Here is a 13,393-nt window from a genome sequence, read left to right on the forward strand (position 1 = left end):
CCTAAGTCCTGGCTCAAGACTAAAGGAGACCAGGCTTTTTCAGTCAGGGCCCCTGAACTCCCCGCCTGAAGATCTGAGGCCTGCGGAATCTGTGACATCTTTGAAATAACTTCTCAAAAGCTTTTTATTAATGCTAGCACACTGTTTTATTGTTTTTACAACATGTCTCATCTGTTCATTATTATTATTATTATTATTATTATTATTATTATTATTATTATTTTCTTTAATCCTATATATTATTGTTGGGTATTTTATTCCATCACCATTTCATTTACTGTGGTATTTTATTTCTCTTGTTGTGAAGCACTTTGTACTTTGTTTTGATAAGTGCTCTATAAATAAAGTTTTATTATATTATTATTATTATCACTGGTGTAACTTACTTTAATTAGGTCTGCACCTAACAATTGATTTCATTATCAATTATAAAATGTCCAAAAATTATTTTTTTAAGACCCATCACAGTTTCCCCAAAGTCAAAGTTTATGTATTCAAATGACTTGTTTTGCCCAACCAACAGTTAAACCCTAAAAAAAAAACAGTTAAGCAGTTAAAACAACTTAAAAAAGAGCAAATATTCACATTTGATAAGCTTTTTTCCTTTTTAAGTGTATTTATTTTTTATTTAACGCTGCCTCTTTCATGTGCAAGTGCTGACTTGGAAAAACTGGGGTTACTAGAGCAAGTAAGTAAACTGTTCAGTTATCTGCAATTACCAACCTTAGGTTTAGTAAAAAACAGATATTTCAAGGAGAGCCTGACAACACTGAACTCACTTAATGACACAGGTCCAAAATGTGGGCCCCCGAGCAAACACAAAAAGCTGGGCACATAATGTTAAAAGCCTCTTCACTCACTGGTCTTTCAAACATGCAGGCAGGCAGGCAGAAAACACTGCCAAATCAGCAGGCAGAATATCAGCAACAGGTATCAAGCAGACATGAATGACTCAGACTCAACAACAACTAGACAACACCACCTGGCAAATGTGTGTGCCTTTTATATATACTGAGGAACTAATGAGCAAAAGAGCAGCAGCTGTGCAGGCAGGTGGCTGATCCCCAGAGCAGTGAGGAGATCAATAGAGGAGGGAGAAACCGCTGAGGGCGTCTAGTGGTCAGGTGAGGCTTTGTGTATCACACTATGTCACTATGTCACACTATGTGTGAGCTATACAAGAGCGCATGGCAAGACGTTCTCCATGGTGCAACAGGGATACAGCCCTCCCCTATCACATAAAAAAAAATAACAGATGGCTATTTCCACATTGCAGTGCAGTGCAGTGCTGCAAAGTTGTAGTCTGTGTTGAAAGCAGCTACAAAATAAAGTTAGCGCATATAGTGCTGTAGTCTTTGAAATTTGTGCATCTTTATGCAACTTGTAGACAATCAATTGTTAGTCTGACGTAATGACAAACTTAATAACGGGTCAGGGCTTGGGAAAGTTGTTTACTCTACTGTTCAATAATCTATTTTTCCCTTACAGCTACACATTACTGAGTTGCAGAGGCAGCAACGTTTTTGAAGTGTATGTGTAAACATGGCCAGACAGCCAACTCCTTGGCATAAATGACCAGCATCTTAGTGTGTGTGTGTGTGTGTGTGTGACGGAGAAAGACACACAGAGAGAGAACAGTTATGTTGGCTCCAAGGCTCTGAGTTGGGGCCCAAGTGCCTTGACTTCGTTCATTCCTCTCCTTACTTAACCTCCCCATATTGCTTATACCCCAGCAACAGTAGCTCTTTGCTGTCCTTTCCACTCGGTTTGTATTTCCACCTCTCATCACATCTCCAATTTCTATCTATCTATCTATCTATCTATCTATCTATCTATCTATCTATCTATCTATCTATCTATCTATCTATCTATCTATCTATCTATCTATCTATCTATCTATCTATCTATCTATCTATCTATCTATCTATCTATCTATCTATCTATCTATCTATCCTCTTGTCCTCCTCTGTCCTCTGGCTTCCTCTTTCCGCTTGATGACAGCTTGAGGGGAGCAAAATGTGAACCCTGAGTGTAAACTACATTCACTATATTGGGGTTCATTCAAGCAGAATGTATTAGAGTACTCATGTTGGATGGCTTCAAAGTCTGGTCTTAATCCATCAAACAGGGCCCCTGAGAGACAGCTGCTTTGAATAGAGAGAGGTGCATTCAGGCGAACCTAATGGGAGAGATCATGCTGTTGGCATAAACATGCATTTATTTAAATGACCTGAAATAGTTTAGTTAAAGTATATGATTGTTTTGGGAAAAAGCTTTTGTGTTTTTGTGGTGAATTTCACGAATAGTGTGACATTTTTTCCCTTTGGTTTTTGGGTGTTTGATTATCTGTATCTTTTTTTATTTGTTGAGCTATGGTGGATACTGCTTCTTATGCTAGCTCTGAAGTTCTTTGACTTTTGATAGCATTCAATCTGCTGCTTCCTCCTCTGGATCTGAAACGTGTGCAGACGAACTGTCAGAAAACGCAGCCTCCTTGGATTGGTTGGGCGGGTTGGTCGGGGGGGCACGTCAAGTATGTGTGAACGGTGTAGCATTGTGTTCAAGATGTAGACAATTATTGCTGCTGTGATACGCTTCAAGAGCTGTAAAATCCTTCATCGTAAGTGAGTTGAAACCCCTGTACATGGTCTTGTTGTCTGATAAGCCTTCAAACTCCTGGATGCCTTATTCAAACGTTCATATTTCATTTTATAATATAATGGAAATAAAATCAGAAAATAATTGTTATCAGTCAATCTACCTTTACAAATATGTGAAAACTAAAATACAGTAAAGGGATACTCAAAGGATTTAGTATTGCACTTGAGAGACTTGCGAAAGACAAGGAAAAAAAGGTCAAAATTGATGCAGCTGAGGCTGCTGATATATCTTGTATTTTAGTGCCTAGTATGGGTCAAGCTCCAAAACACTGGATCCTACATTACCCAGTAGCATCTTTTGTTAGACCCTTCCTGCCTGGTTAATGCCCATATCTTTCAAAGTCCATGCCCCACAGTTTGTATTGCAGGCTTTCTGTTATAAATTTGTAGTCTCCAAGCCTAATCCAACTTAACCCTGATAATATCACTATGACGTCATCTGGGTTATTTTCTCAGACTTTGGAAAGCTCCGTTCAGAGCTACAGAAGACATTATACAACTGTTCACAGGCTATGTAATACTCATGACGAGTACACCAAAATTCATGTAGAGGAGGAGTGCCCCTTTAAATATATTTCCATCCTAGAAATATAAAATTGTTAAATTAAAGTTACATTCCTAATTGACAGTAGGACAAGTACAAAATGGAGGCTTGGTCAGAATATTTGGTTGGCCCAGATTTTATTAATAGATCTTTTCACACAGATATTTTAACTTGTCATAGCAGGAGAAGCACCGGTGTAACTAATAAAATTAACGATGGCTGTTAGCAATGGCCAATTAAGCCATGCCAGTGAGCCAGCATGTACAATGCAAGGGCCCTGGAACCGGTCAAAACTACATGGGATGCAGCCATCATTAATTTGAAGTAAACTTGTGCTTTTCCTACTATGACATGTCAAAATATCTGCTGTGAAAAATGTCATCAGGTGTCCTAAACATGAGCTTTAAACTGTCATCTGCAAAGGTCCCAACTCCTGTAGTGAGCAAGGATCACAGTCTCATTCAAAGAAATAGAAAGGAGAAGCAAAGCAACCTCAGTTTGCCTGAATGATCCCATTTTTCTTTACTGCTGTGATGTTTTAAGATTATAAATACTGAAATCAGTGAAGCATCTGGAGTCAGCAGCAGTTGTATATTGGGACCAAATTGACAAGTGAGAAACAATCTTTGTGTTTGATGCAATGTGTTTTAAGCATCGCTTCAGATTTTAAAACCCCTCAAGTATTTTCCCAGCATAACTTTTCTGTGTCTGCCTTTACCTCTTTTTCTCCCTGTTTGATTCCCCCCTCTACCTTCCCCCCTCCACCTCATCCCCCCCTACCTCTGCATTGTAAAACCCTGTCCTTGTCTGCGTATACTTGCTCCTTCTCAAAACCACAAGGTGTAAAGTTGATTTACTCCTGTTGTTCCTCGCTGTGTCTCTCCTAGCTTGGAGAAAATTGTGTGTGCGTGTGTGTGTGTGTGTGTGTGTGTGTGTGTGTGTGTGTGTGTGTGTGTGTGTGTGTGTGTGAGTGAGGAGAGATAAGACAGAGAGAGAGACAGAGAAAGAGTTCCCTCAGTGTGTCTGGAGTAAAGTGAGTGAGTGTGTGTGTGTGTACTGTAGGTGGATGAGGGGGGTGTTAAGGCATGAACGCACTGCTAGCTTGTCACCATCAAGGGTGTGTGTGTGTGTGCTTGTGTGTGGTAAGGGATGAATGCTCTGCTGACTTGTCAGAGTTGAGGATTTTGCCCGCAGCAACTTTGTCTCATTTAAGTGGTATTGTAAGTCGCTCTGGATAACAGCATCAGCTAAATACCTGAGATACAAATGCAAAATGATATATACAGCTGTGTAAGCATAAATACATACCATAGTGTTGCAGACTCACTCTTAAATAATACTTGTTCATACACAAGAGATTTACAGTACAATCTGTCAGAAAGAACATAACTAACTTTGACTTATTGTCCAAAACAGTCTCTTAGGGTCATTTAACACACTAGCTTTCCACTTAATTAACAGAGCTGCAGAGCTTTTAAGATAGCAATTTAAGTTCGCTATAGATCTTTTTCAGGAAAACATTAACACCTGGTATAATCTCAAAAGTAAAGAACAATAAATCATCTGTAACATAAAAATGTAACCTTTCACTTTGTACTTAATTTATCTTACCTGTATTGTAGTGCATTATATTTTGATTTGCTTAGTACTTCTATCCCTGTGTGCACTGACGTGATAGTGAGCAGCTGTAACAAAAGAGTTTCCCCTCGGGGATCAATAAAGTATTTCTGATTCTGATTCTGATTATAACTCTACAGGCCACATTTTCTGACTACTAACAACTTATTTCCAATAAAATATCAGTTCATGTTTCAAATTGTGCTAATTGCTTATTCTGCTGGAGTTCACATACAGAACAGGAGTGCATATTTTTTGAGGCCACGTATATGATTTTACACATTAAACGGCTAGTTTGCAGCGAAACAAGTTTTAAATGGCAAGTTGAATAAACACGTTTCATATTTTTACCTTAACTGCGGGAGTGATACAGACATGTTATACCATGTGTGACAAAGCAGATATCCATGGCCAAACAAGGCCTCATTTTGAAGCACACAATCTTTTCAATATAAGAGTAAGTTTCTAAACCATTTGTAACCCGCTAAAATAATTTAATTTCACTGGATTTCAAGGGGTTGACAAATGATTTGTGTAATATTACTAAAGTCAGTAGATACACAGGAGCAGCATCAGTTCTTCATGGTCTTGGAATAATTAACAGTTAAATATGGGTATGTATAAGTAGAAGCGTACAAAATTGTGAACAGGAGCACTGAGATATTAGCTCACTATTAACCTTAATCTAAACCTAAAAAGGTAAAGACCGCCAAAACTATCTTATGTCACAAAAGTGCACTAAACGAAAGTGTAAAACTAAAAACAATGCGCATACAAGTCTGCTGAAGGCAATAAGTAATGCAGCAATGCACACAATCACACAGACACAGATAGAAACATGCCCTCTGCACCATACACACAAATACAATACAGTATATAATAGAAGGTACATAACAGGCACACACTTACCGGCTCTGTCAGCTCCAGTACATTAGCCCTATACGTGATGGGACTACAGTCACGGGTGTTTCCCACAAGCGCACATGGTAGAAACATGGGCCCCAAGTCATCGCCATCCAGTACATCCACAGTTAGAGTGGTGGTGGCTGTGCGGCGCTCAGTGGGATAGGGGGCTCGGTCCTAGACAGAGAGAGAGAGAGATTTTACTATTTTACTTTTGGATGATACTGCACTTTCTTATTTGCACTTTCTTATTAAGATATTTGCATGTCTTTATCTTCATGTCTTGAATAGAAAGTGACCACAACATAGTCCTGCTGAATATTTTCAGAAAATCAAATGAACAAAGCTGCAGGGAACTCTCAATGCCTTCAAAGGCTGGTGTCTACTTGACTTACCATCTGAATTGTCTATTTATACCACATCGAGAGAAGATAAACACACCTCTAATGCATTTATAACTGGTTCAAATTACAAATGTATGGAAATATATTTTACCTCAATAAAAGCTATTTTATCAACAAAAACAAGTAAATAGGGAATTCAACCAACATATTAAATTAACTCAAATAACATTGCAGTGCTCCCACTCCCATTTGTCACTGTTCAGTAAGTGGCCAAAGAAAATTTAAAGAATTAGCAAATAATGTTTAACATCTTCCAGGCTTCATAAAAGGACATTTATTAGATAAGGGAAAGGCTAGCTAACTAGTGGTGCCAACTCTTTTTTTGCAGCACAATCCAAGTAGATTAGGCATTTGAGCAATGGATTAAATAAAGACAAGTAAAGTATTAATTAATTATTAATAAAATAACAAAAGATAATGCCTTCGTTCACAATTGGCTATTCAATGACTGGGCAGAAGAAAAATTTAAATTAAATATAGCAAATAACGCTACACAATTCATTGACGGACATAAATTAGATTAGACTGAAAATACAAAGCAGATTAAGCACAAAGTCTATACCATTTCATCAAGTCATCAAAAAAGTTGTCCCAATCTCCAACAACCTAATCTTACTGCTGTAATTTAAGAAAATAAGCATACCTTATTACATGATAAGGGGTGAGTGATGCACAGTTTGTAAATTGTAGCTAATCCAGTTGCTAAACACCTTCTCAGGTGTAACTTGAACCGATTTTTCCTGAACACACATATAATGTCATAGCAATTTAGTCTCCGCAGGGAATCTTTCAACATGTCATTTCCACCAGTAAATCTGGTTTACACCACAGACTGCATAAAACAAAGCTTCTGACTTTTGTTTTGACATTGCTGATAGCATGTAAAAAATACTGCTTTGTTCCCAATGTTAGCAGCATGTAGTTGCAGTGGTGCTTTCTCTAGCCCCATTTGTGACGTTTGCATCTTCAAAGATATTTTCGTGATCTCACAGCAAGTGCTCACCGTCTGCCCAGGATGAGAACATCTTTGACATGGTTGTATTACTACTTTTACTTAAGTAAAAGAGTAAGAGTACTTCTTCCCCCACTGTTTATAATATATTATAAATTATATTACAAAAACCATGTTTAATTGAGTACTGAGTAATTATTGACATTCACAGTACATTAATTTGTATAGTCAGAACAAGAATGTTTCAAGTCTTGATCCCAGTAATACACCACAGTCAAAATGCTTGTATTGTGTAGGCCTTAAGCTTTCGGATTCAAAACAAAATGTATTTTTTTTAAAAGGGGGTATTCAAACAAAAAATATAGCCAGCTCTTGTCATTTTATCTGAATGAATGGTACACCTGGTGGCCTATCACATTTTTCACAATTTTTTTAATTTAATCCTAGTAATACATTCCAGTGAAAAATGTTTGTATTGTGTAAAAGTCTCAGGCTTTTGAAACCCCCCACACCAAAATCTACGTCTTTGATACACACAATGAAAAATAGATGTGCTTGCATATTATGATGTTTTTATCCAGAAGAAGACCTTCTGGAGACCTTCAGCTGAAATAGCTGGGTTTCATTGAGGCTGTAGTAAAATATCTATACAGCTAGTTCACAGTATTTCTGCTTAGGCATGAATGTGCAATCACTCTTTTGTGTACATATTTTTAAATCCAGTGCTACTGTCTACTTGTTGATCTGCTTTTGGTGAAGTATCCGCCATCCAATTATGTGCAAAGGTAGCTGCTCAGCACATTCACAGCAAACAAGAGGCCTATTCATCTGAACGGTCAATATAACTGCTGTGTTTTCAGCTTTTATTTCAAAATAATTAAGATATATACAAACCATTTTTGTTTATTTTGTAAAGCTCTCAGAACAAAATAGCCAAATTAAAAGAAAGTGGAAAAGTATATTTCCCAATGATATGTATTTATAGCTGTAAAATCTAAGGCATATGATAAAATATAAAATAGCAATTAAAAGATAGCATCATTCTGTTATTTAGATACATTATTTAAATAAGGTTATAGGTTTACGTGGCTCAATTACTGCTTCATTTTTTCCTCACATAACAATACCACTGAAGAGGCCAGCTTTATTCCAAGGTTTTTTTTCACCTGGTTGCACATGGTCTCTAAGTCTTTGCTAAGAATTTATATTCAGCAAATTTACAGCCACTCAAAACATTCTTAACATTGTATTCAAATCAAAGGTGAATACGTCAGGCTTTCAAGCAGTCAGAAACACATTAATCTTTCAGTGTACTGTTGACTTTTAATAATGCTTTCAGGGTAAATGGGCCTTGAGACATATGAATATTTGCCAGAATACTTAGTTGAGAACTAAATGTTTTGTAAGCAAGGGTTTCCTGTCATAACAAAAACCTTAATGGCGCAATCAGCTACTTAAACAATTTTATGTCATGCATCAATTTAGATCCTTCAAACTTCTACTACCATTCCCCATGAGTCTGTTTTGTCTGTTGAGTGAAATTAACTATATTGTAGATCACTGTAATAAACAGAGTGCTGTCAAATAAAAGGAGGAAAACAATACGCCTATAGTTCTCTTAAGGCTACTCAACAGAGCAGAAATAGTCCAAGATTTTTGTCAGACATCCTATATAATGGGTCTCAGATGAAAACCTTACCTTTAAAAAAAATTCTAATTTTTATTTTATATGAAAAAATACTATCATACTATCACACTATCATACTGAGAACTGGTCTTTGATGGCTGCAGAGAAGTGTCGGTGTACTAAAACACAAATATTAAAAACAAAAACCACTTACATTTGCCTGTATGATGACCAGATACCGTGTTGTCTCCTCATAGTTGAGTCTTTCTCTGAGAACTACGGAGCCAAACAGTGTCAGAGGGATGTCAAAGGTTCTGTTTGTTGTCTGAAACACACACAGATAACAAACACAAACATACTGTGTCACTTACAGGGTAAACAGTTAATTTTTTGAGCTTAGACAAGCTTAGACATGTAATAGTAGTGGGAGGACTATAGAGGTTACAGCAGTAAAAGTGTAGTAGTAGAAGTGACTGTCACTTTTCGTAATGTCACATTTTATTTCATATTCTCACTTTTCATGACAGGGGTGTTGTCACCACCCTCTCACCTTTCAGCCAATCATGTACCCCCTGCCTCTCTTGAGCTAACAAGCTCAACAACTGCTACCAAATTTAGCCAGTTAGCTCCTTTAGCAACAACAGTGAATCAACAAACTAGAGTCTGCTGCTGTAAATAAACATAGTACACTTCTCCCTTAAGTCTTTATGAATATAACCATCTGACAAGCTGGCAAAAAGTGACCTGTTGGCTTACCGTCACTACAGAGTTTTACTGTAATTTTATTAAGATTTAATACTTAACAGTATTAGTAACCATCTGTATGCACACATAAATGCACCCAAACTCGTCCTTTACAAGATTTCAAGTTCAGTTCTCAAATTGTGTACCCTGCCATAAAACTGATACAACTATTTCAATAAAGGAATACATATTCATCAATATGTTGAGGTGTGTAGTCCCTCATTCGCCCAGGAGTGTTCTATCGTAGAAAGGGTTTCAGTCGTAGTCATCTGGACACTGTTTTCAGAATCAAGACGTTTCGGCTCCCATCCGGAAGTCATTCTCAATTGTGAAAAAATGGGACGGGAACTAGAAATTTAATTTAGAAATTTAGAGGTGAAGATTCTAAGTAGAGAGAAGAGTTGGTTTGAACTGAGTGTCAAGGAAGCCATTTTTTGTGAAAAAAGAGAACCCCTCTTTGAACAGAAATGGTGGTCTGAGATTCAATCTGCCCAAAGTCTATCACAGTGTATTAACACCTTGGTCACGCCAATCACATGCTAATCAGGTACTTAACAGTGATGAAGTAGATGCAGCCAGAAAACAATAGGCCTGATTACTGGGCCATCTTGGAAACTATTAAGTCAGTTTCAGGTGAAACTAGCAATTAACAGATACTCAGGCAGATTCCTTCCTGAGGGCAGGGCTTATGTAACACAGAGTAGCTTAAATTTCTAGTTCCCGTCCCATTTTTTCACAATTGAGAATGATTTCCGGATAGGAGCCGAAACGTCTTGATTCTGAAAACAGTGTCCAGATGACTACGACTGAAACCCTTTCTACGATACGGTTACTGTAATATGCTTATTGCAAGGTTCCTCTATTACATCCACATCACATGCTTTAAAAAAAATTAGTATAGTATAATATAGTGTTTTACTTTTTTGTATCGCCTCACCCCAGTGGACCTGCATTTGTTTTCGTACTTGTAAAAAAAACTTTAAAACAAAAAAAATAGCATTTAAAGATGTGTGTCAACACTAAAATACTGTAAAACCTGGCCACATCATGCTTGAAAGAGCTCAGCAGGCAGATGGATAACCTACCGGTTCTTTCGGGTTGTACTGAATGGTGTACTCTATCTGTCCGTTGGGACCGTCATCAATGTCTGTTGCCCCATTGTTCCCCCAGAAACCAGAGAAGATAGTGGTTCCTACCGGCGTCAGCTGAAAACACAACAGAGACAGAGAATTTCGATATATTTGTCTATAAGCTCACATTACATGATGTCAAACCCTTAAACACTTTCATACTCTGTACTACTGACATCAAACAGCTTCTATCCTGTCTTGTCTTCCTTACAGTGTGCTGCAAACATCTACTGTCTGTATGTGGCAGAGATGAGGGAGGGACACATTAAAAAACTCTTCACATGCATCTGGCCATAAGGGATCTTGATACCCTAATGTCTCTACAAAACAAACAGAAAATGACTTGCAGTTTTATGTTTATTGTGCTCAAATGGGGCTTGAAAAGGAAGATCAGCTTGCAGCTGATAGTGTGCTTTCATTTGCTCTGGAGAAAAAAACACAGGCAGCATGGTTTGTCCGACCTTCTTTCTGTCTTTCTCTCTGTCACTACTGTGAATGTTTGCTACACCTCATTGCCCCATTGAATAGAATTTTTTTTTAAAGATTAGTTTTTCTGGCTTTTTGCCTTTTTTTTAGGAGAGAGAGAGGTGATGGCATGCAGCAAAGGTCCCAGGATGGACTCGAACCCAGGCCACTGCGGTAAGGCCTTAATACATGGTGCGCGTTCTCTACTGGTGCACCCTTGAATAGAATTTCTTTTGATTAAAGCGGGACATTGGGTGATAGAAAATCACGTATGGTATGTTAAGAGTACTTGTCACTCACAAAACAAAAAGAAAGTGTAGATATCTTTAATTTGGTCTTCGGTCACTGAAGAAAAATAATAATAAAACAGAAACAGATTTGACACAAATGCTCACCGTTATAAAATAATGAGTCGGTGTCAAAACATTTACAACAATTACAGCAATGACCAAACGGGTGTAGGTAGAAGCCCTATTACGCCTACCCTTTTCACAGTATAAAATTAACAAAATGAATGAACTAATTACAAACCATTCAATCCAATATGCCACAAAGTGTTAGTGAACTTCCTGATTCATTCTCACTTTGAGTATGGTTCACTTAGTTTAGCTTTGAAATGTATTCATATAAATATTTGCTCTGTGATTTTCAGATGATATAACACAGTAGTGATCCATCTGATATTAGGGTTTGAATCGGGCCTAAAATCCGACTGTAGTCCAAAATAAACTCACTCCACCAGCAGCAGATTTTGTACCCAGCTCGACAGTAGCCACAGTATGGAGAGTATACTGAGGAGTTGAGCTGCAAGCAGTGGCTTCTGAAGAGCAATTTTAATGCAAACGGCAATCAAATTCACATTATTCGTTTCAGTGTTTGCCAATTGTTTGTTGCTAACAAATGTTCTTTATAAGTTAAAACAAATTCAGCTTGTACATGAATATATTTCATTTCTTTCATTTTTACTTGTCAATACCATTGTGTTAGCTAGTTTGTAGTTAACCGCTCTCGATACAGAGATGCAGCACCTCTGACAATATACTAATGTATGCTGTGGTAGCTGTTTAACTGATGTTACACTAGCTACACTAGCAACAGTTGCGTAGTCTCTAGTACGTGTGCTCCTGTGGGGCAGCACAATGCGGAAGATCCGGGTAATTGTATACTCGGAAGTCGAACGTTTTTGTTTTTCCATGGTGTGGAGCTTGAGACTGTAAAAAGAGTCTCAAAACTCCACACACAAATGTAACCTGATCTGTGCGTATCAGGCGATCCGTGCACACACATTTAACAATCTGTAAATAAAAACAACAGAATGTCACAAATATGTATTGATATTTGTATACACAGGAAGCTTTTTGAAAGTGAAAATGATCAGATCTGTGAAGTTGAAGTTAAAAATCTGTATGTAAAATATTAATATCTATTCTGGTTGTGACTTGTGCGTTTGTAAAACTGTTTTACATGTGTTCAAATTGCTTGGTATTTGTGTGTGGATTGGAACACGCATTTGTCAGTACCCAAAATTGTGCACAAATCATTGTACCCATTTGTAAATCTTATATTCCATTTGTACATCATGTAATACTCATTTCTGACCATTTTGAGTCTAATTTCTCTCCACAAAATTTGGCTTTCATTTGTGCTTTAAATTTCACTGACCATATGTAGAGAAAGAGAAGCTAGATTTTCAGAAAGATATTCAGTTTGATTTTCTGAGAGAAATAACTTAACCCAAAAGTTGAACACTTGCCACAGCACATGAAAGGGAGAACTTTGCCAACCATAAATTGCCGTGCTGTATTTTCTGTGATTATGTGTCAAAACAGAAGTCTAATCTCCGGGCCGCACAAGAAACATTTGAGATTAAGTTTAATTTAAGTGCTACACCAATGATTTGTTACATCATTTCCCTCAACAGCATTATCTCTGCCTCCCACTGATCTAACAATGGTCTCCAGAACGTCTCATGCTGTCACTTTGCCACTTTTGGATACGGCTCTAATGAAACAACTCCAGACTCAGGCACCAGTGCCAACACATGAAATCAGCCACAAGGATCACCTTGTACCCGGAAACTTTTACAGTGAACTCATAAATTGTGTCCTAGACGTTTTTATAAATAACCATATTGCCTCTCTTAATCTGTCTGCCTCACTTATTTCTACTCAATAATTGTTAGTAATAGACAACTAAAAGCAGGTTTAATGTAGATAAAGCTGGGTGAACTTCTGAGTCACTCTCTTAATTTACTGCATTAGGTGGTTGGAGTTCTGGGGGCAACAGAAGTGAATTGGACAATAGCTGTCAGCCTAATGAACATACTTGCACTCAAATATTAATTATT

General features: G+C 37.5%; 1 protein-coding gene and 1 long non-coding RNA gene across 6 annotated transcripts in view; one reads left to right on the plus strand and one right to left on the minus strand.

The window, feature by feature from the left end:
* Positions 1-13,393, minus strand: part of LOC122867308 (protocadherin-15-like) — a 176,968-nt gene that overhangs the window by 116,392 nt on the left and 47,183 nt on the right. For all 5 annotated transcript variants that reach the window (XR_006375892.1, XR_006375893.1, XR_006375891.1 and 2 more), the window contains 3 exons: positions 10,537-10,656; positions 8,922-9,032; positions 5,731-5,901 (listed from right to left, as the gene is read on the minus strand). Coding sequence is in view for 2 of the 5 variants with exons in the window: in XM_044177952.1 (XP_044033887.1) it covers positions 5,731-5,901; positions 8,922-9,032; positions 10,537-10,656 (402 nt within the window). In the remaining 3 variants the exon portion in view is untranslated. The remainder of the gene's footprint in view (positions 1-5,730; positions 5,902-8,921; positions 9,033-10,536; positions 10,657-13,393) is intronic.
* Positions 1,058-13,176, plus strand: LOC122867310. The gene is made up of 3 exons (XR_006375895.1): positions 1,058-1,124; positions 11,158-11,220; positions 12,968-13,176. It is a non-coding gene; the product is annotated as an uncharacterized LOC122867310 (long non-coding RNA).

Source organism: Siniperca chuatsi, linkage group LG20 (assembly GCF_020085105.1).
Source record: "Siniperca chuatsi isolate FFG_IHB_CAS linkage group LG20, ASM2008510v1, whole genome shotgun sequence".
Taxonomy (NCBI): Eukaryota; Metazoa; Chordata; class Actinopteri; order Centrarchiformes; family Sinipercidae; genus Siniperca; species Siniperca chuatsi.